At 36.5% G+C, this 21,727-nt stretch overlaps 1 protein-coding gene across 4 annotated transcripts in view; it reads left to right on the plus strand.

Annotated features, from left to right (window-relative positions):
• Positions 1-21,727, plus strand: part of LOC113119145 (phosphatase and actin regulator 4A-like) — a 45,021-nt gene that overhangs the window by 7,102 nt on the left and 16,192 nt on the right. For 2 of the 4 annotated variants that reach the window (XM_026288382.1, XM_026288383.1), the window contains exon 2: positions 11,175-11,222. In XM_026288382.1, the coding sequence (XP_026144167.1) occupies positions 11,210-11,222 (13 nt within the window). In that variant the 5' untranslated portion in view covers positions 11,175-11,209. Of the gene's footprint in view, positions 1-11,174; positions 11,223-16,972; positions 17,639-21,727 lie in introns of those variants that run through there. The other 2 variants (XM_026288380.1, XM_026288384.1) reach the window with 2 other exon arrangements.

Here is a 21,727-nt window from a genome sequence, read left to right on the forward strand (position 1 = left end):
ATAGAGATGCAGATTTCATTTTCCAACAGGACTTGGCACCTGCACACAGTGCGAAAGCTACCAGTACCTGGTTTAAGGACCATGGTGTCCCTGTTCTTAATTGGCCAGCAAACTCGCCTGACCTTAACCCCATAGAAAATCTGTGGGGTATTGTGAAGAGGAAGATGCGATATACCAGACCCAACAATGACGAAGAGGTCAAGAACCATCAGAGCAACCGGGGCTCTCATAACACCTGAGCAGTGCCACAGACTGATCGACTAATTAAGTAATTCAGGCAAAAGGAGCCCCAACTAAGAATTGAGTTCTGTACATGCTCATACTGTTCATTTTCATACTTTTCAGTTGGCCAAGATTTCTAAAAATCTTTTTTTTTTTTTTGTATTGGTCTTGAAGTAATCTTCTAATTTTCTGAAATACTGAATTTGGGATTTTCCTTAGTTTCAGTTATAATCATCAAAATTAAAAGAAATAAACATTTGAAATATATCAGTCTGTGTGTAATGAATGAATATAATATACAAGTTTCACTTTTTGAATGGTATTAGTGAAATAAATCACCTTTTTTAATTATGACCAGCACCTGTAAATGCATCATCATTAATTCACAGTGTACTAATTAAGCTTTTAATGTGATTTAAACTTTAAAAGTACATTAAAATAGAAACAACACAAAAGTTCTTCAAGATGTAAAGCAATAGAAATGTAGCAACTCAGTCATTTCATAAGTTAACTGTGCTCTGCAGGGCTGTGGGACACAGGACAGATAGACTATTCATTCCTACAACTTGTTGATTCATTCCTACGACTTATTAATTTGTGGCAACTGTCCATGTTTCATTAATTTTGTTCCCTAAATAACCCATGATATAACTGAAATAAGGGAACAAATTAAAGAAATGGAACAAGTTCTTAATTCATGAAATCTTTCATTTCCCTTCCCATGTTTACCACACACAGCAAGAGATGCGTGTGTTAGAGGGTTAGACTGTGAAGATTTAAGAAAAGAAACAATGCCTAAATTTGATTGAATTTGTTGAAATTAAATTACATATTTAAACAGAAGTGTGGCGGCGCTCCGTAAGTTCCCTCTTTGTCTGGAGAAGGCGTTGTTTATGGACCACAACCGTTTAGTGTATTTTATTATTTAAGTTGGTGTGTTTAACAGTTTCTGTAACTTATTACACAAAGGGCAATGCTGTTTAGCTTTAACTAGATGGTAATTGAAACTAATCCGACAATTTTTTAAAAAAAGTATAGTAATTCAACCGAACACCATCGATTGTTGGTGTTTGTAACGATCAGTTTAAATTATTTGTTGATTATATCTATTGTTTACTGTTTAACCACATACTGGTTTAGCTACAGCCATGCCAATTTTGTACTAAATAAACAGCTTAGCATTGTGAAACATCCTGCAAAAGTCGTGCTTGCACAGGTTCAACTCGATCCTCTTCATCTATGTTCTCCATGTCTGATTCAGGCTCAAATTGATAGGGTAAAATTAAAGACATGTTTACAATAACACTGAGCGCATGCATCTCCACGTTATGGTAAGAGGCGTGACTTTTCTGGGAAATGTGAGCTAAGCTGCTGTCGAATCACAACACAGGAACCGCTGGCACAATCAGAACTTGTTACGTATTTCTGAAGCTTTATAGAACAAAGAAGTCATCAGCCCGTTTTTATGACAGTGAAAACAGCGGTATATACAGATCGAAACATGAACACATGTTATATTGCACACTGTAAACACAATCAAAGCTTCAAATAAACAGGAAAACGTGACCTTTAATGTGATGAGCGAGAGGAGACACGTTGTAATATATTGGGCAAAACATAAAACACCTGAGGCACTGCTAAAGTGAGCTCTATATCCAATATATAACAGACGGTTGGTCTGGAAGCGTCCCCCCGTCACGAGATGAATTTAGCCTGTGGGGGAAAACATTGCCTTGGCGCCAATTTAAATACACTGGACAATCTGTGTCGTTGCTGTGTCGTTTTCTGTACCTCCAATAAACTAACAAATTTTGAATTGAAGTTATGATCAAGGGAAGGTGTGGAAATCCCAAGACTAAGCATGTGTGTGTGTGCAGTCGGCATATCATCACAGTAGGCTACGTTAACATTGTGTTCATTATTAACGTTATCAAAACTGTGTAAGGTTGTGCATGCATACATAATTAGCCTTATCATTCTACCTTAAGCAAAACTATGTCACGTTAGCCTAGTGTCAAACATAAACTCGCATGAAAACGCGTCTGCTAAGTCTACGTGATACGCAGGTATATGCTGGATACCCACCTGAAAAGGCCAAGGATTTCCGTATAAAGTTACCCATTTAAAAAAGCGTGAGGATACGTTACAAAATCGTGATTAAAATCGAAATCGCAAAATTGATAAAAAAAATCGTGACAGTTTTTTTGTTGTCCATATCGCACAGCCCTAGCGTGTTCAGCAGTATCCCTGCTAGAAAACAGTAAGGGTGTGACGGTTAGTATATAACCGTGAGACCGGCGGTTATAGTTGAACACCGTCATTAGAACTCTATAACCGCCAAAACCGTGTCATTAAAATATTTTTTACATTTTTTATCAAAAATTATTTTCATTTTTTAGATAGGATCATAAGATGCACAATATATTGGGAGACATGGTTTTTATCACTTAATGAAGTTTTGTAAATCGTCAGACATGATATTTACCACTTCATAAAATTTTGCTTTGTAGAAAACCTTTCTTAAAAACGAATTTCGTTTTGTACAAATTTTATCTTAATTTTAATAAATGTTTCATCAACCAATTGCATGTATTTTAATAAAAAAAAGCAAATATAGCAGACAATGATAACCGTGACATGGAAGCACCAGCGCGCCGCGTTCACTTGCACTGCACTGTGAACTAGAGCACATCTCATCGTAAATGAAACTCAGCGTAGGCCTATGCCTAATACATTAGCATTAAATATCTTTGCTGCATCCTTTCTAGAACAGACAATGGCTTTTTTTGCGGCTCGCATCAGCAAAGCATTGCATCGCAAAACAATCAGTGGATGGCGGGCGGGTGCGGCTTTGAAATTTGCTCAAAAAACGTTGGTGCGGATGATGAGTTTTGTGACAGATCTCCTTAATAAACGGAGGTCTGAAATCTCTGCCCCTTTACCGATCAGAGTGGCGCTGATACGGAGTTAACCCGCTATCTCCCCCCCCCCGCCGGTTATGTTATGAACCGTCACTTTTGACTCACGTCATAACCGTCATCACCAATTCTGAAACCGGCACACCCCTAGAAAACAGTCAACAAAGTAAATGACCTCAAACGTATGGCGTGCTCTCTTCATTCGATCAAATGATCATAATCACATCTATTCATTTTATAACCCTTTTATTCAGACTGAAACTCTGTTAATTCAAGTGAGAAAGTGTTTTTGTGTGTGTGGCTTGCACATCCAGTCATGCCAAGGACTGCGTGGTGCAATAGAGGCATTCTGCAGCATTACAGTTAACGATTAATCGATTAATTGATCATTAAGTAGTCCGTATAGTCAGTGGTTAACTGATAATTGATGTTTGTTTTTACATTTTCTGTTCCCCGCTTCAGTGACCACTGGAGTGCTACAGTGAAAAAACAGTCTGTTTGCTATTAGTAGGATAGGGTTTCATTAATGTTGACATGCGTGGTTGGCACATCCTTTTTCACTGCTGATGACTGATCCTCAAATCATCCATGCCATTCTGACTTCTCAGTTTGAGGTTTTCATGATCAGCCAAAGTGAACAACTTGTCCATGAAACATCTGCATATGTATAGAAACACCAGCATTGGAAGCACAACTCTAAAGCTCAAATAAACCGTATGGTGCAGATGTTGTAAATACATTTATGGAATCACATCAAATGTTCCTTTTGTGTCACTGGCAGCAAATATGTTGTGGTGTAAATATACAATAATTACATGCTTTTAATGAAACTCAGCATGTGATTCCCCTTGAACATGTATAGTACCGTGATGACATGTGAGGCAGCAGCTGAGCCGTCCTACTGACAGTGTGACACTTTAATCAGCTTGTGCCCATGATGGATCTAGATTAGATCTGCTGTCCTCGATCCTGCTCTGGGTGCTTGGGGATATTTCACTTCCGCTGTCCCAGGGTCATAGGGCACATAAGTCTGGTGCTTAAAGATGAGAACAAGAGTGCGAGAGAGAGAGAGAGAGAGAGAGAGACAGAGCGTGCACGAGAGAAAGAGAGAGAGAGAGAGAGAGAGAGAGAGAGAGAGAGAGAGAGAGAGCGCTTTAAACAACGCTGTCTTGCTCTCTCTCCCTCGCGCATATTAATCAATTGACACGATGGTGTCGATGTTTAAATCTTTTAAAATGAGAATGTAAATCTGCTCACCCCATTTTTGTTTGTAAGAAAAATTAGATTAGATTTAATATAGCAATATATATTGCTGAATAATAAAATATCACAATGTCATATTTTCCCAATATCGTGCACCCCTTCACGATAGTGTTGTGGACGAGGACAAAGCTATTTACGTGATTTGTAACAGAGGTGAAATGCTGTAGTAATACTACAAATCTGAATGTATTCATCGTGTATGAATTTCTTTCTTCTGTTGAACACAAAAGTTGACTTATATAATATTTAAAAAAACAGGTTGGTTCCCCATATTCTTCAAAAAAATCTTCTCTTTTTTATGTTCAGCAGAAGAAACAAATTATTCTGCTTAATATATATATATATATATATATATATATATACATTTTTTTTTTTTTTTTTTTTTTTTTTTTTTTTTTTTTTTGCGTGAACGATCACCAATAAGCCAGTATTATTTGTCCTACATTGTTCGTAGGCTTGTAGCCTCAATGTTACAGCAAATGTTGTAAAATGGTATATTATTTTATCTTAATGAAATAACTTGATCCTGTTTGATCGAGGAATGCGGCTGTTCTGACTTTTTTCAGAATACATTTTTCATCTTGCATCAAAATTCTGTTGTATTTATTTAACATAACTGTGTATGCATTTAATTACCCACTTGTAAACTTATGTTCACTTTTATTTTTTATAAATATAGTATTTGTATAAAATCTATATTCATTGAGTTGAATTGAGAATCAAGTATAGAAAATCAAATTGATCTGGAACATCTGAATCGATACCCAGCCCTAATATATATATATATATATATATATGTATATAGTTTATTATGTTGGCTTGGCAACAAGCCAACATACTGTTATGCTATTTAAACTTCTTCTTCTTCTTCTTTTTTTTCTTATTATTATTTTTCTGACAGAAATTCTGAACGCTACTCCTCCTAGGGCTTTAAAGCCACAAGCCCCAAACTCGGCAGACACCTGCGGGATAGAGCGGTGCTGGTTGCTATATCTTTTCAGACTGATCAGACTTAAAGTTTTTTTTTTATAAATTTTTAAATGTCAAATACATTACCCATAGACTTACATTAACTGAGAAAAAATGCGCCCCTAGTTGCAATAACCGAGATTAAGGGAGGAGTAAGGTTTCGTTTCACTTTTAAACCGGTTAAAAATACCAAGTAGGCTAAATAATACAATTTCCCTCAAACTGACAAGCTAAACCAACATATCTGATTATTACAGGGGTCAGGGCTCATTAATAATTGATTTCTGGGCAGAGAGCAGTCAGAAAGATGAGAGAAGAATCACTGCTGCTGTCTCCACGGAGCACACAACGAGCGAATTCATTCTTATTTAAGACCTTTTAAAACGGCGATTGCACGCAATCCACACGTTAGAACACACCAAGAGCTAAAATCAGATGTTTCTGAACTGTTTAAAGTAATAACATGATATATTCGCGGCAGCCAACTGCCCGCAAGCTCGCCATGTATTTCTCTGAACACTTGAAGAGAATTTACAGCCTGTCACATTAAAACACTGCAGCGAAACGGCACAAAACAATTAGAAGAATATATTATACACATGAGTGTTTATATGTGATTGTGAGATTTTATCTGTCAGGCTGAACCTCACATCAATTGTTATCCATCGTCACAACATGGTAAAGTCATTTATATATATTTTTTAAGAGCTTCTTAAAATAAATATTCCTGCGAATGCACACAATCCACCAATTAGAACACACTAAGAGAAAAATCCAGGGGTTTTTGAGCCGTGTATGTGCGCAAAATGCAATATTTGACATCGCGAAGGGAAAAAAAAGTCACATGACAGCCGCGTTTCGGGGCGAGATCGGACAAATAAATAGGCTACACATTTCATTCACACTGACAAGCTAAACCAACATATGTTATTATTACAGGGTCAGATCTCATTTATAAATTATGTCTCTGGCCAAAGAACAGCGAGAAAGACGAGAGAGAAAAGAGCGCTTCATCCGCATTTTTAAGCGCTTCCAAAAATAATATCACAGCGAATTGCACTAATCCACCCATTAGAACACAACAAGAGCAGAATTCAGGTGTTTTTGAGCTGTTTATGTGTGCAAAATGAAATATAATTTGACAGCGTGATACACCTTATGAATACTTGATTTCTGGGCAGAGAGCAGTCAGAAAGATCACGGCTGCTCAGCTCAGGCTGTCTCCACGGAGCTCGCAACGAGCGAATTTATTCTTATTTAAGACCTTTTGTAATTAAATTATATTGGCGATTGCACGCAATCCACACATTAGAACACACCAATAGCTGAATTCAGATGTTTCTGAACTGTTAATAACATGATATATTCGCGGCAGCAGGACTGCCCGCGAGCTCGCCATGTATTTCTCTGAACAAGTCTAAATAGAGAATTCACAGCCTTTCACATTAAAACCCTGCAGCGAAACGGCACAAAACAATTAGAAGAATATATTATACACATGAAAATGAGTGTTTATATGTGCTTGTGAGATTTTATCTGTCAGGCTGAAGTTCTGAACGTCACATCAATTCGTCACAACATGATAAAGTCATTTATATATATTTTTAAGAGCTTCTTAAAATATTAATGCACACAATCCACTCATTAGAACAAAACAAGAGCACAATCCAGGTGTTTGTTGAGCCGTGCAAAACGAAATATCATTTGACATCGAGGGGAAAAAAGTAACTGTAACTCCATGAATACTCAACGAAGAGACAGAGATATATCTATAGAAAGCTTGACATGTCTACTTTTAAACCAAACAAGTGCTGCCGAACAAATTTTCTGTGATAAAGTAATCCATATCAAAACAACGCAATGTCCTTTTTTCACGTCTCAAGTGTGGAAGGCCAAGAGGGTCAAATACACGTGAATTTTAACGTGTCTCTGTAAAGGGTCTACTTTTTTTGGATACAAACATAATAATAACAAAACTTTGGGCACTTATAAAATAAAGATAACAAACAAGGTGTGCTGTCTGCAGCCTTGGTCTGCGCTGATCTTCATTTACAAACACGTCATTAAAATGAACTGTAACTCCATGAATACTCAACGAAGAGACATGAGAGATATATCTATAGAAAGCTTGACATGTCTACTTTTCTAAAAAAGTGCTCCCGAACAAATATTCTGTGATAAAGTAATCCATATCAAAACAAAGCGATGTCCTTTTTTTCACGTCTCCTTTCATTATATCTAATGTGTATGGAAGGCCAACAGGGTCAAATACACGTGAATTTTAACGTGTCAACAACACGTTAAATACGTGTATTTCATGCGTAGACAACACGTATTTAATATTATTTATTTATCGGCGCTGCACAACATGGTAAAGTAATTTATATATTTTTTAAAGAGCTTCTTAAAATACTATATTACTCCAATGTTATATCCAATATTATTTAACGTGTTAAATAGTGTTGTTTACAAGTGAAAAATCAGCGGGTATTTAACATGTATTTCATGTGAAATACACTGAAGTACACCTTAAAAATCTGTTTGAAGAGGTCAATGTCATTGGCTGCTGAGGACTTGGGTCAAACCACTTCTGTGAGCTTAGTGGTTGGGGTGTACCATTCATAGACAGGCAACCACCATTTAACATGCTATAGATCAGCTTATTCAGCCTTATTATTTAGTCTTTTTTCTTTTCTGTTTTGTATAGCCTACAGAAATAATATATTTAAGTTTCAGTTTTATGAAATATTTATTTTATAATAAATAGTAATTAAGATGTTGTGGTGATAGTATAAAGTTTATAAAAGTTACAGTATTTTGTAATGAAACATGACTTTTTGTTTAGCTCTTGACTCGCCGAAGTATACTATATATAGTGTCCCTTCTTTAATTTTTCAATAATGTATGATAACTTAAAATATGTTGTCAGTACTATTAAAATAAGATTAAATTGAATGGTATTTAGGAGATTATGGTTTTTGCATGACTTATTTCACATTCAACTAGACAACCCTGTCGTAGCTGTTATCATAGCCTAGGCTTTTTATTAAAAAATAAAAAAGCAAGGGACCATGGAAAAAGACTGTTGCAGGTGTATTTTTTATGGTATTATTATTTTATTTTTTTTGCAGCAGGGCAACTCAAGAATGTTGGGCACACAAGTACTGTGGCTCTTTTGCCCCATGGCCAAGATGGCCAAGCCAACATCAAAGTTAGTTCACTAACTTTTAATTCTAGTTATTATTATGATTTCTTTTATTTTTATATATTTATTTTTTTTTTAAGTTGGAGCTTGATGGGCAGTTACATTTGTGAAGCGCTTTATGAGCAGAATGATTTCTGTTCTGGAGACAGAGCCTGATCTCAGCCAGTGAACTCTCCTGAAGTACATGTTGTTCACATGACTATAACCAGTCTACAAGTGTGCCACTTCTGTCGCTCTGTTTAATAAAGTGCCGGTGTGATTCATGTGTATCTGCAGCTCTCATCAACTCTTCATGTTCTGGTCTGTCTTTGAAACTGAACCTGATGATTCATTCTCGCTTGAACGTCACATCTCTCTCTGTCTCTTTCTCAGTTTTATATGTGTAGACGTACAAAGTAATGCAGTGCAAGGTTATTTCATTGCTCAGTGGGACTATCATAGACAGCATTAGCACTTTTGCACCTTTTATGGCCGGAGGTCAACGATCTTTCCTGTTTGAAACTCTTCTTTTGTTTGATGGAAAGCCACAGAACTGTTTGAGAATTGAGGCAGCACGATGCATTAACACAAAAACACTACAATTTAATTAGTGTATTCTTGGATCGTTTTAAAAATCTCGTGTTGTGTATAAAAAAAATAAGATTTTAGTAGTCTTAAGTAGTTAAGAAACCTGTTATCTCTTTAAAATTCCACGATTACGTAACATCCTGAATGATGTTTATTGTGAGAGCAGGGATGAATCATTCCACACGGTTAGTATTACGGTTTCATATTTTAATTCTCGATAAAGCCCTATTGGATTGTCGTGATTTGAACAACTAAGGATAAATTAATGTTGTCCAGTATAAAGCAGAGTAACAGTCTTATTTAACAGTAGTTTCGTTGGGTGTGTGAAAGCTGGGAGGCTTTACAAGAGTGCTAAGGGAATTATGCAAATGAATAATATTGTAGGTTACATGGAAACAGCTGTAATTCTGCTGTCCCATAAGCGCCACCTAGTGTCATAGAGTGGATTAACAGAGAGTGTCATTTACATTTAGCCTGTGAGCAGTGTCTGGCCAAAAACAGACTGTATTTGCAGGCCCTGCTGTAAATTTTGACCAGTTGATGAAAAACAAGCTTATGTGGATTAAACACATTTAACCAATATAGACAATGTATTTACAATTTTTTATGGAGCATATAAAATACATATAATCATTTATTAATCAGTTATCGTTTTGACTTTACCCTTGTCTTTATTTAAAGGCTGAAATGTGAGGTTTACCATTATATGAAGTTTTATTTGAGTATGTCATACATGTTATAAGATAAACTGTTGTCATGATTTCATTTAAAATTCGGACATCACTGGTCATGTTTGTTTTATTGTTTATATATATATTTTTTTATTATTGTTATTTTTTTTTTAATCTAAAACTTGGTAAAAAAAAAAAAATATTATTTTTATATATATATATATATATATAGATTTTTTTTTTTTTTTTTTTAAATTTCCAGCACATTTGAACATTATCGTGATAATTTTTGTCACTAAGAAATTTTTATGCTGTTACATTTATACTTCTTATGTATGTATATATTTCTTATAGTGCTTGTGTATTATTCAGATTGTTTCAAAACAACTTTACTTAGCAGTAATAAACAGGTAATCATTGCCATATAACACCCTTAAGAGCTATTATGCTGCTTAGTAAGACATGCTCCTGTCCAGAAAAATGAAGTAAATATCTACATCAGATGCAGTTACATAAGAGTCTGCAGATATGATGACTTGACTGCAATTAATGATTATTCATAATAATGTAGACATGTTTTAGCAAATGTGTGCATCTTACTGTAATCAGATTATGTAAATCACATGTGAATGCCTGTGTGTACTAATTCATGCATATTATATTTCCTTAATACAATGTTCGGTTATTATTATTAGTAATAAATGCATATACAAAACTAAATATAAAATTGAATTTAAATATATTAAATATTATGATATTTTAATTAAAATATTTTTCATATAAAATTATTTTCATTTAATTTTAATCTATAATAATGTAAGAATATTAAAGGATTTCCCAAACAGAAAAAGTGAAGTTAAGCTCTATTTGGAAGCTATTTTTATCATAGTTGATGAATTGTTGTTTAATATTGCCTTTTGAATGTGCAAGTTTTCTAGATTTGTACTGAATTTCCTCAAGTGTTTGAATGAATAAGAAATGTTGTTATGTTACCAGATAAAGGACTGGGATACTTGAGCATGATTGGTTTTCTACATTGCTTCACACTTTTCTACACTCTTTTAAACATAATCAAATTGAAGCAAAACTTTAGATCAATATTTAATGTCCATTTGTTTGTTTAAGTAATATGTGGTGTGTGTGTATATAGCCATCTGTTCATCATCGCAAAAACAAACCCCTTCAGGCGTTTTGCAATGATGCGTTGTGTGCTTTAACCCTTCGCTGTCTTCACTCATGTCTTTTCTATGCGTCGTTCAGTGTCAGACTGAAGCTTTTAAACACACTGCAGCCGTTGTGTTGGTGAACATGCACTGTTTGTGACTAATCAAGCACTCTCTCTCTGTCTTATTTCCTCAGGAACCGTTGCCTGCTGCTGTGTTCTTGACGGGGGAATGGACAGCCGAGGTAAGCGGAGGGGTTATGATGTCTTTAGTGTAGATAAAGACTAGAGAAACACCTGTGATCGGTCACAGTGCTCATCTCTCTTTGAATACTCCACATCAGGATATACACAGGTGGTTATATACACAGACCATTCTTTAATACTATTTTTTTTTTTTCAATTAGGCTATTTGTGTCAGTCCTGGAATAGTTGCATTTTGCCTCTTTTTGTTTTGACACACATTTCAGAGAAGACACTGTTTGGTTTGATTGTTGATGGTAGAGTATCTGCTGGTATCGGTGACCTGTGCTGTTTTATGAGATCTCTGAGCTCCTCATAAAGGAGGTGGACCATGTGACACACAGGTGTGTTGGCTCTGGAGTGAGATATCTGATCACGCTTTGCCCCGTCGACACACCCACAGGTGAAACTCAGCACTTTTCATTTGCCACGCTGTAGCTTCGCTCCTCAGTGGGGAATTTCATCTTTATGGACAAAGAGAGTAACTCTGTAGACGAGGAGACCGCCTCATCAGGTAGGAATCGCTAGTTTACTGCCCTTCAGTGTCTGCGTCTCAGCAAGAGCTTAAATATATATCTGTCGTCTGCCAGTGAAGGTCAAGTGCTTTCTTTCCTGATAACAATGAAGAACGTTTAAAACTAGAAGTGGCCTTTAAGGTTTGTGGCGGGTTTTTTTTTTTTCAGATTGTGTGTTATTCCTTTTCTTTTTGGTGTGTGTGTGTGTGTGTGTGTGTGTGTGTGTGTGTGTGTGTGTGTGTGTGTGTAGGCAACAGTACTGCTCCCCGTAAATGTGTGTGTACTCTTAAAGTGGAAGTGAAGCAGTCAGTTATGTTAACATTATTTAGGAAAGTGATTTCCACTCTGATATATATATAATAATATTTAATATTTTATAATATTTAACACAATTAATATAACCATTTTGAAGAAAAAGGATGTTTTGTTATAGCTTTTGGAGCAAATCTTAGGAGCAAAGGCCGCCATCTTGCAGTACCATTGTGTGTGACGTCACATTTCTTTACATTTTGAACACAAATATGATTTAACACACAAATAATGTGGTTTTCACCATAACTTGGAGGAGTATTCAGCATCAAACTGTCTATATGCTAAGTTTTGAGCGTAGTATCCCAAACATTGTTCTTATAAAGAGGCAACGCTTCATACAATATCATTCATGTCACATTTTATTGTTCTGTCAGACCATTAAGACACATAATTTACTGTATGTTCACCTGCGAATACAGTTAGTTTCCCAGCTGTTAACAGGCAGTAGTGTTTAACTAACAACCAGTGCTGCTTCCTCAGTAAAGCTGATCATTCTCACTCTTTTAAGCCTTGTCCGTTCACATATTAAAGTGTTTAAACCATTCCAGCGTGAGACAGAGGAGAAGAGATTTCACTGCAGTACTTACACGCTGTGACAGACCTCTTCTGAAAGAGATTTAGATGTGTTACTCACACGTTGTGATCATTTCTGTACACACACAAAGCCACAGCTCGACTCGGACGGCACGCGAGTACGCTACCAAATTAATCTTTCTCTCACACCTTCATCAGCAAACGCATACAAAAGCACATCAGTGTTGAGTAGCATCCACGTAAACGAGTAATGTTTCCCACCCACACTTCACCCCAAACCAGCAGGTTCACCACTTGATGGGATCGGAGTATACTTCATAATCTGCATCAAAGTATTTCAGAAGATTATAAAAAAAAAGTATTAAAGGCATTAGAAAACCATTGTGTTTGTTGACACTTTTTGTTAGTGATGAAAGTTAATTCAGGGATTGTCCCAGGAAGTGGAGTGACTCCCATAGGATTTACTCCTTTAAGTGTTTTGGCCTGATTTCCTCCAGTGACTCTTGTCCTCAGCGTTGGGACGGAGAGAGATAAGGAGAGAACAGGGACACGGATGTTGTGTCTAATGCTGGGACATCATGTGTGTTTGATACATCTGTCTGTATCCTGGCTGAAGTCCTTTTGAAAGGGAGTATAATCGTATGAAACCGTACGTCATCTGAATCACAGCAGCAACATGCGTGTGTACAGCGGTTAGAAGACTGTAGTGAGGAAAGATTAGATGTGCTTACAAATGCTGATTCAGTTCTAGCTCTTTCTGTGGTCAGCAGTCATATGCTAATGTCCATGAGTCAGCGGACGAGCAGCACAATGAGCTGAATGCATCTGAAGCCTCTCATGGGTGGATCAAAACAACAACTAGCACTGAGTGAGGTGGACAGTATGAGCCTTTGGAAACCAAGTGATGTGATATTATTGGTTCAGGTCGAAATACTACTTGTTTTACACAACCAGATTATTCTTAAGGCTACACACTCTCTTTATCACAGAATTCAGGATAGATTTGTGCTCTGAGTTTATTGTTTGGATGAATTGAATTGAAGTTCAGTAGCACGTCGTGTCCTTCAGATGGCGCTGGTGTTGAATCCACTGGAGACCTGTGCGCTGCCTCTATCTGCATCACAGTGTCTGTCACTGTACAGCTATAAAGTTTATTGGGCTCGTACATATGCCTGTTTACAGATGACATGTACAAGTTTCTCTCACATTTATTAATGACATCCGCTGCACGGTGTCTCTGTTTGGTAGACGAGTTTCTGGAGAACCGTGAGAATCGTGATTTTTCTGATTCTGGGGAATTATTCTGGGATTCTTTCAGATCTTCTGAGACGCCAAAAACCATCAGCTGCACCTCAAGAAGATCATTCGGGTTCGGCTGTTTTTTAATAAACAGCTGTTTTTTTTTTTGTGTTGTTGTTGTTGTTATTATTATTATTATTAATATTTTGGTTTAATTCCTGAAATACGGACTGTGGTTACAAGAAGCTTAAAGTAGAGGTGTGATGAGACACTTATCCTTTTTTTTATTTTATTATTATTATTATTATTTTTTTTATTATTTTTTTTTATAGAAATCTGTATTGATGAAATATATAGGGGAAGATAATAACTGAAAAACACAAAATTAAAAAAAAGGTTTATTTTAAAATCAACTTGTACTTTATGAAATTAAACACCTATTTTAATAGATTTTATGCAATGATAAACATCACGTAAACACTGCAGAAGGTATTGCCACAAACTCAACTGACAGACAAGTAATTACACAAAAATAATATATCATGTAAATAAAAAATAAACAATAAATAACACAAATATCCCTTTAAATTGGCAGTGAAGCAGTTAGTCAAGTTTATTATCTAGTAAAATAAATAAATTAATATATTTTATATATATATATATATATATATATATATATAATAACCACGATTAATATATCCATTTAAAAGTATAAAGCAGTGATACCCAAGCTGGGGGTGCAGCAAGGCTGAGGGATATTCAGGGCCCTATGAAATCTACATTATTTTCACATACATTTAATAAATGTTTAACAAAAAATTATTTTTTTTTTGGATGTACTCTTATGATTTTTTTTCTTTCCTCAAATTTTGTCTTGTGTATTAATTTTTTTCTGGTTATCAAATGAAGGCATAATAATACATTAATTAAATTTATCATTTACCTTTTAATAATTGAAAATTAAGAAAACAAAGGGGATTTACCATTACAATTAAAACATGGAAGAGATTTTGGTCCGATCTCGTCACATCCCTAGTATTTTCATGTTTTAATGTATAACATTTAATGCTCCAGTAATCCTTCACTAGTGTTATTGTTATTTTTTTGTAAATGTCGCACACTGAAAGGATGTGAGACGAGAAATTGACACAGCCATGATGACTAAATAAAAGAGCAAAGGCCTTTGAGGTAAGCATGCAAAATTATTAGTATTATTTCATACAGCGTACACAATTATTCAATCATGCATTATAATAATTTTAAAGCATTATATACACTTCACAAAAAGTCTTTAGCATTGCTGATTTGATTTATTGAAAGATCAAATAAATCCGAAGCCGTGGATCCCCTCTTGAGTTGAACCTGACTGTGGGAGAGTTGAGCTGTTAACACGCTCCGCTGGCAGAATAAACCTGTCTGCTTTGTTTAGCTGAAGTACAGACCAGCGCAGTTTCTCTTATTTCTGTCACTATTATTGGGGTGCTTGGGAAATCCCTTAAAATATGCTGAAACTAATTGTTTATATACACGAAGAGCACTAAATGTGTAGCATTACGTTTTGTATCCTGTTTAATGATCATTTTTATCTATTTTGCTTCATTCAGCTCTTGCCTGGCTTTTGTCTGTTGACAGCTTAAGTGTGTGTGTGTGTGTGTGTGTGTCTCTGTGTGTGTGTGTGTGTGTGTGTCTCTCTCTGTGTGTGTGTGTGTGTGTGTGTCTCTGTGTGTGTGTGTGTGTGTCTGTGTCTGCGAGGTAGCGAGTGTTTCACTCCTAAACCTGTCTCTGACTGGCACTAACACAGCCAGCTCTTCTCTTCTGTCCTCCTCTGTGTCCGTGCTCCATCTCTCTGATCCCAGACTCCCACACACAGATAACACGAGCCACATCATGTCCCGTGTGGAGAACTCCTTTATCTGGAGAGATTCAATGTAGCGGCATAACATAGTTCCTTTTGGTGTACTTGTTTTTTTTTTGTTTGTTTGTTTGTTTCCACATACACTATCGTTTAAAAGTTTGGGGCTGATTAGGATTTTTTTTTTACATTTTTTTGCAAGAAAAACTTTGTTCATCTGGACAACTTATTTAGACTATTTAGTAAATGTGGTTATGCACACATTTTAATAAAGCCAAATCAGTTTTTGTCCCATGGTTATAAGACGACCCGTGCATCACTAATGCAGCGATCTGGCTGTAGTGTTTGTCACATGACCGCTGCAGCTTCTTTGCCGCTTGCACATGCCCCATTGTTTTTCTGTCAGCTATAAGCCTGTCACTGCCTATAAGTCAGTGAAACACTTTCCAAAACCTCAAACAAGAATCTCTCTCTATCACACAAGGGAGACTGAGGTTAGTTGTCACACCGTTTATTTCAGTGAATAAAAACTGTTAAATATTACAACTTGCGTAAGGAGAAAACACACAGAGGTCCATAGGGAGGTGCTGGAAGCGTGTGTTGCACACACCAACATGAAATATGTCTCTTACAAATCTGGAACGCACTCATTCTTTGAAGTATCGACACTAATAAATGTAGGTATCGTGACGTTTTTAATTTCAGAGAATCGCGATACTTTTGAAGTATCGGTGCACCGTGCAACACTAATATATATATATGTATGTATGTATGTATGTATGTATGTGTATGTTTGTGTGTGTGTGTATGTATGTGTGTGTATATATATATATATATATATATATATATATATATATATATATATATATATATATATATATATATATATATATATATATATATATATATATATATAATAATCTATCTTTTTTTTTCTCATGATCACAACATTAAAGAGATGTCTTTTCATGATTTCTGACCTAACCTGCACTAGTTTATTTACCTTCTGTGTCTCTTAGCAACATTGTACTTTCGGGGAAAAACTTAAACATAAAATGCACAAATAATATGAAGTTAGTTGATAATATACGCCTCCTGCACTTACAGTGATGACAGGTCTATGGCTAGATCATTTGAAAATGTTAATTGCACAAATAAAACTGAATTTGTGATGATATAATTTTGTTGTTTTATTCAACACACATTACCACAATAAACTCTCATTATGGTATTATGTGTCATAAAAAGTCATAATTCCTAACGAATACACAAAGTGGCATATACTATTCACAACATGGGCAGCAGACGAGACTACGACCAACCACATTACAACACTGCATGGCTTAATTAAATTTCTCATCACCGTAACTGTCTGGACTTTTGCAGCATCAGTGTAAGTACACACTGGCTTCATTTCACTCCCACACACACTCCCTGTAACCTGAGCCCTCTGTGATGTCACTTCCTGTCAGTCCAGCGCTCCACCTCAGCCCTTTCTCATGTTGCAGCCGCTCTCAGGTTACACTGCACTGTCTCACGCATTTTGGGAAATGAAGGTATGTAGCAAGCTAATGTCAAAGCTCGGCTCGGCTCGCCTCCCATCTCCTCCGATCTCACTGAGGAAAAATCCGGCACTGGGAATGAGCGGCATCCCGGCCAGCTGACGTGCTCCAGACGAGCTGCGCATGTTATTCCTGAAGTCAAGGCTGCTGGGAGGGAGGGACCTTCAGGAGTTGTTGAGTCGGAGCGAGTGAGCCACCAAAACACAAGTTGTGAAGTAAGAAGGAGGGACGAATGTACGGGTCAAGCCACATCTAGGATTACAGAGAATAGTGGAACTGTGTTTAACCTGTCTGCTGCGGGACAGGCAGAGGACGGGGTGCACGGGACGCAGGGGTACAGGGCAAGATTATGGGACAGGGAGCCAGCACTCAGACTTTAAACCCAAGCCTTGCCTACATAACAGGTGAGTCACTTCAGAGAAGACATGGATTCCTGAGTATCAAGACGATGGGATGCACGGTTTGTTTAAGAGCCAGACCTGTTTTGCTTTGTTTGCTGGAGGGAATCTGGTCTTCTTTCTTACTCATGCTCATGCCAACTGTACTAGTGTGAGCGATCGCAGGTGTACGCTCCTCGGTGTGAGAGAAGAAGGAGTAAGAGGCAGGTGGGGGGAGCGTGGCTGTTGTGCAATCATGTCAAGAATGCTTCCTCTCGGATTAGACCTTACCGGAGATATGTGTAGCTCTCTATAGCGGTTTCTACATTGCATCTTTCTAATGTGTTTGATGCGGGAGTTGTGTGCAGTAGCGCTAAAGGCTGTCTGTTGTTTCAAGCTGACTCGAGTGGTTTCTTCTTGACATCTTCTCCTCTGAAAATCCCAACCCAACATGCAGCCTTGTCCTTTTTTGACCGCGTCAGAACACTGATAGAGACTGTGGAGCTCGTTCATACAACGATTCATTCCTAAATGCATTGAAAGCATCAGCTTGCATGAGAACGCTTTCGTGAATGATTTGCAGAAATTCTTTCCGAAGGAGGTCTAAGTTCAGAATTAGTATGCTGTTGTTGCTTAAACTAAATTTCAATGCACCAGTCCTTCCCAAAAGAATAAAAACACTTGATACTTGAAATTAAGTTGCTGTGAATCCAAAAAAAGGAGTCTATACTGATATATACTAGCAATCTAATTTTTATTATTACTATAAACTGGAAAAAAGTAGTGTATTTTAAAATCCTTTAACAACCAGCTCACATCAAATGGTCAGCTTCATCTTACTGTTGAATAAATTGGAAATAGTGTACTTTTTTCCTTCTATTTTGATGGGACGATGGGATTAATTATTATGCTTATTGATTTAAATTGATTCAAATCAATCCGTTATATCTGAGAGTTGATAACTAGGCGACACTTGCACAGTCACCATTGACTAGTGTGCACAGTATCAGATGTTTTTACATTATTTTTTTATAGGCAAATATTATAAATGTCTAAAGTTGACTATCAAAATAATGTGTAACCAATATAACAATATTACAAAACATTTTCTTTCTATATCTGTATATTTGTAATTTGGTTTGTTTGTACACTACCAAGTGTAGCATCAGGAAGATTTGTTATTATTAATATTTTATTCAGCATGGATGTGTTCAATTGAATAAAAGTGACAATAAAGACATTTATAATGCTACAAAACATTTCTGTTGAAAATAAATGCTTTAAAAAAAAGAATCAAATTTTGCAAAAAAAAAAAAAAAAAAAAAAAAATGTTTTCTTACTATTCTCAAATCAGCAGTAGCTGTTCTCTCACATACACACACAGACACACACACACACACACACACACAGTACATCCCTCAGTCTCACCCAAGCTCCTTCTGATGACTGATGTTGTTTTAAGGTGTTGCCGTGAATCTTCTGTTTGTCCTCTATCAAACGGCATCACATGTCATACGCCTTTCTCACTTAACGTTTGATCACAGCAGTAGCACGATCAGTTCTTCCATTGACTTTTGACCTCTGTGTTTATTTACACACACACACTATCCTCGACGTCCCTTTAGGACGTCCTCTACCAATATCACAGCTGTACGTTACACTCAGTGTGTATGCCACTGATATGAGAGGAATGTGCAGCCTTCCTGAACAAAGAGTTCATTGAGACTGAGGCAGTGCTTCGTAGAAACATGGATTGAGGTGTGTGTGTGTGTGTGTCAGGTGAAGATCAGTGTCTAGTGTTGTTGTGTGTAGCCCGTGCTTTGATAGTGTTACGCTCACTTTCATTACTTTATTATTCTGTTTTATAAAGGTTGTGGTGTCATGGTAAAGAGCCACCTTGTTTTCTCTTGTCACCGTGCACTTCTTTTTTTCCAAACAACACGAGGACAGTGTGTTTTTCCAGAAAGTAGATCAGGTAGACCTAATTGGCAGACAAGTAATGGGTAGTGTGTAGGACTTTGTAAATGAAGGAAAAGGTCTGTTTTTGGATGCCGTGTCATTGGCCAGTCAGAAGTGAGCTTTCATCAAAATTAAGTGAGTTGCAAAGCTGAATATGTGTATTTTCACAGAATTTTCATAAAACAATATGTGATTACACCTTTCTTTTCACTGTCACAGTTAGACTTTCATTGGCGGAGTTTGTAGTTTTTGACTTGGATGTTTTTGTGTGTCTTCTTTAAAGTTTTTCCACATGTTTGAAGTGTTTTCAAAGGAAAAATCCCATTTGAGTGACGTAAACTAGGCCTGTGTGCTGTCAAACCCTTGGCACATCACTTAAGAGCATCTAGGCCCACGGAGCTGCCAAAACCCAGAAACATTCCAGTGTGTGTCATACACAACCTGCCTTGTCTTGTGTCTTCAGACCAGTTTAACGGTGTCGGTCTCATTATTCATGCTAAATAGACAGCATTTGCACAGTAAACAACACAGCCTTCTCTTTCCTGTTATAATGTCTTCAGAGAAAAATGGCATATTCATCCTTGAAGGCAGATGATATCTGGGATCTAAAGTCTATAACATTTCTTGAAACCCATCCTTCTCGACTGATTGAATTGGCAACACAGACCTTGCAATAAAACTTGTCACAGAGTTTGTAATCCTTTTTTTTTTTTTTTTGTAATGTGGTGCTTTCTTTGTGAATGTTTCTGCCAAGGTCTGTTGTGTCTGTTCTTTTTTTTTGTACCGTGTTTGTAGCAGCAGTGCTGTTTTGTTCAGCACGAAGCCTTTCATACTCTTCAAACTGTGTTTTTTGTGTTGTCTGGAGATGATGGAAGAGGTTGGCTGTGGCGCTCTGGTATACTGCGATCTGCATGGGACAAATTCTACAGATGGGCGACTAAAGAAGCTGACCCACGTCTCACTGTTAGCTCTTCTGGCACTGGTTTTGAGGATGACTGTGTATTTTTGCTTTCTTCGCTCATTTTTGTGTTATGCTCGAAGCTAGATAACAAGCATGATAACAAGTGACTGAGTAACATACGCACGGCACACTGTAATGACGTAAGACGTCAGGGGCACTGAGGCATTATGGGCAGTTCACCGTATTAATAACATTTTTTCTAGTTTGTACTAGACGCCACAGACATTTAAGAAAAAAGTTTTAACTTCCGACTTCAGTTTTCCGCAAACAAAGCATATTTAGCCTTTTCTAGCAGCTGTTTTATTAATCGTACATGCGCTTTACTCTTTACGTTTTTGGATTGTAGCTTTAACCTAAGAAATGTAATAACACATAGGTAAGAACGATCGTGATTTTGTACAAAAAAAACCCATAAAATACAGTCAAACAAACCCCTAAATTATTAAAAACGCTACATGTAATTGTTTAGAAGGTTATAGTGTGCGTTATTTGTTTTCTCTTTAACTTCCTTCAGCTCTTTTCATGTTTGGGAGGTCGGATTGTACAAATTATGAAATATTCGATATCCCAATTTTGCATATCGTCCAGACAGCAATGTGGATATTATCGTCTAAATGATATATCGCCCACCCCTAGTAGTAATGTTTTTGTATCGAATTATACTTACGTTTACAATTTACTATCCAAAATAAGCGAAACATGCTGGGTACTAGAAATTCCTTGTCCAGTTATACTAACGAAAATATGGTTTATGTAGTCCAAAACAAACTGATTTAGACTTTATACATTTAAGTGAATTAAACTTAAATGTTTTATCACAATTAAATTAAGCCTGGACATGACGGCAAGTTCGAAGAAGTTGTGATATTGTGGCCACAAATTGGCCTAAAACAAGGAAACACATTAATATAATGAGCCACAAATAATAAACAATGGGAATACATTTTTTATTATCAGTATTATTATCAACAACAAAAACAAAAAGAGTCTGAAAACTGCTAATGTCTTGCAACTATGTTTCTAAAATTGTTTTATCAGTAATCCTGCAGTGCTAAACTCCCTTTACTATTTCGGTTTAGAAACGAATTGCCATTATTTTAGACCATTACTGTTTTATTTTATAGACCTCGGCTTGTATTCAGCTCTCTCTTTAACCGTACTAGCTAGCTAATCATGTTAACAGTGTGAATGAACAG

Source organism: Carassius auratus, chromosome 19, assembly GCF_003368295.1.
Source record: "Carassius auratus strain Wakin chromosome 19, ASM336829v1, whole genome shotgun sequence".
Classification (NCBI taxonomy): domain Eukaryota; kingdom Metazoa; phylum Chordata; class Actinopteri; order Cypriniformes; family Cyprinidae; genus Carassius; species Carassius auratus.